The sequence below is a fragment of the Egretta garzetta genome, unplaced genomic scaffold (genome assembly GCF_000687185.1).
Source record: "Egretta garzetta isolate BGI_Z169 unplaced genomic scaffold, ASM68718v1 scaffold24, whole genome shotgun sequence".
NCBI classification, from domain to species: Eukaryota; Metazoa; Chordata; class Aves; order Pelecaniformes; family Ardeidae; genus Egretta; species Egretta garzetta.
This window is the reverse complement of record NW_009259494.1, coordinates 903,072-904,803: the sequence shown is the minus strand read 5'-3', so window position 1 is coordinate 904,803 and position 1,732 is coordinate 903,072. Positions and strand designations below refer to the sequence as shown.

The 1,732-nt window shown below is 59.6% G+C and overlaps 1 protein-coding gene across 1 annotated transcript in view; it reads right to left on the bottom strand.

Annotated features, from left to right (window-relative positions):
* NECAB3 (N-terminal EF-hand calcium binding protein 3) overlaps positions 1 to 1,371 on the bottom strand; it is a gene marked incomplete at its 5' end in the record, with an annotated part of 31,438 nt that extends 30,067 nt beyond the window's left edge. Inside the window, one exon of the mRNA XM_035892919.1 lies at positions 1,279 to 1,371. Coding sequence (XP_035748812.1) covers positions 1,279 to 1,371 — 93 coding nt within the window. The remainder of the gene's footprint in view (positions 1 to 1,278) is intronic.
* Between the last annotated feature and the right edge of the window lie 361 nt (positions 1,372 to 1,732).

Below are 1,732 nucleotides of genomic sequence, written 5' to 3'. Positions count from 1 at the left end.
CCAGCCACCTTCCCAGACACAAAAGCAGAGATATTAAACACACCGTGCCAAGCCCCAGAGCTGAGGCAGGAGCAAAGGGAGCCACGGGGAAGAGGAAGGGAAGCCGCCAGAACCCGGAAAGCAGCCCCTAGTGCTGTTAACACTTCCCATTTTAATTGCCTTAATGACGCCCTGAGGGATAGATGTGAGACTCAGGGAGTCCCGGGAGGAGCTGAGCTGGAACACAGCTGTCACCACCAACCCCCCTCCAGCCCATCTTCCATCAGCCAAGTAATTAGTGCAGTTAATGATGCTGGCTGGAGAGCCCTGCAGTTTGAAATCCCCCCACAGTGGTAAGAGAGACCCTTACCCTCTGCTGGAAGCTGCGAGCACCACAGTGGCCAAGGGAGCTGTGCTTTCCAGCTGATTCCTGGCGGTGCCAGGAGGGCTCCCAGATGGAGGACTGGACCAGGCATGGCATTCACCTTCCCAAGGTGCTGCCTGAGATCTCCTGCTCCTCTCCTCTGGGATGAACTGGGACACGGCGGGTGGCACCACCCAGACCAGGACAAGACAGAGATGACAGCTGGCACCATCCTGGGCTGTTCAGGTCCTGGGCACCACAGCAACAGTTGCCCTTAACCCTCGCTTGCTTTCTCCTCCCCAGCCCCTGCAGCAGGGCAGTGGCAGGACTTCCACTCACATGTCTCCTTGGCTCCACAGGGTGACTTAGACTCCAGTGGTGCCAGACACAGGGGAATGCAAGGGCTGATGACCCACCAGGGAGATTTGGACACTGCCCAACCGACCCAGGCAGCCTGCAGCTCAGGAAAGCCAGGAGCAGGCGGGTTGCACACCTCTGATGTGCTCCAACAGTGGAGGTGGGCTCTCACTCAGGCTGTGCTGCTTGCCCTGGGAGATGGCCAAGCATGCAGCCGCCTGCCCGCCCTGCTGGGTGCCATGGGGGGAGGGCTGCTGCCGCCCCCTGAGCCCCAGCCCAGAGCACACAGCTCCCACTCAACAGGAGCACCCTCACCACAGGGCTTGAGGGGAGGCGGTGTGATGGGAGGCACTGTGCCAGGACCCGTCTTGTGAAAACGAAGACAGCCACTGCCTGCATCTCCAACTCCCCCAAGCCACCCACAGCCGCTGGGATGCCCGGCTGACCTCCAACCCGCACAAAGAGCATCTTCCTCCACAACTCCTGGCACGTTAAGAGCGGGCAGGGACGGGGGCTGCAGCGGGCAACAGACACGCTCTGCCTGCGGGATCCCACGGCTTTTAACAGCTACACAGCACCTTGTGCAGCTTTCCTGCCAGACACACACAGCTCCTGCTCCAGGAGTCACGACAGCCAGCTCTTGATAAGCAGTGGGCTATTTCTAGCCACCCAGAGGCCCGTCATTCAGGAAAAAGACACAACACCGAGAATTACTGAAGACATCACGACCCACGCCTTGATTCACGGGATCCCACGGCTTTTAACAGCTACACAGCACCTTGTGCAGCTTTCCTGCCAGACACACACAGCTCCTGCTCCAGGAGTCACGACAGCCAGCTCTTGATAAGCAGTGGGCTATTTCTAGCCACCCAGAGGCCCGTCATTCAGGAAAAAGACACAACACCGAGAATTACTGAAGACATCACGACCCACGCCTTGATTCACAGCTTCAGGCCTAGAGCGGCAGCAGGGCCCACTCGCTCGTCCCTTGGGTTTGGTTCCGCGGCCGGGGCTGGCGGGAAGGCCTCACCC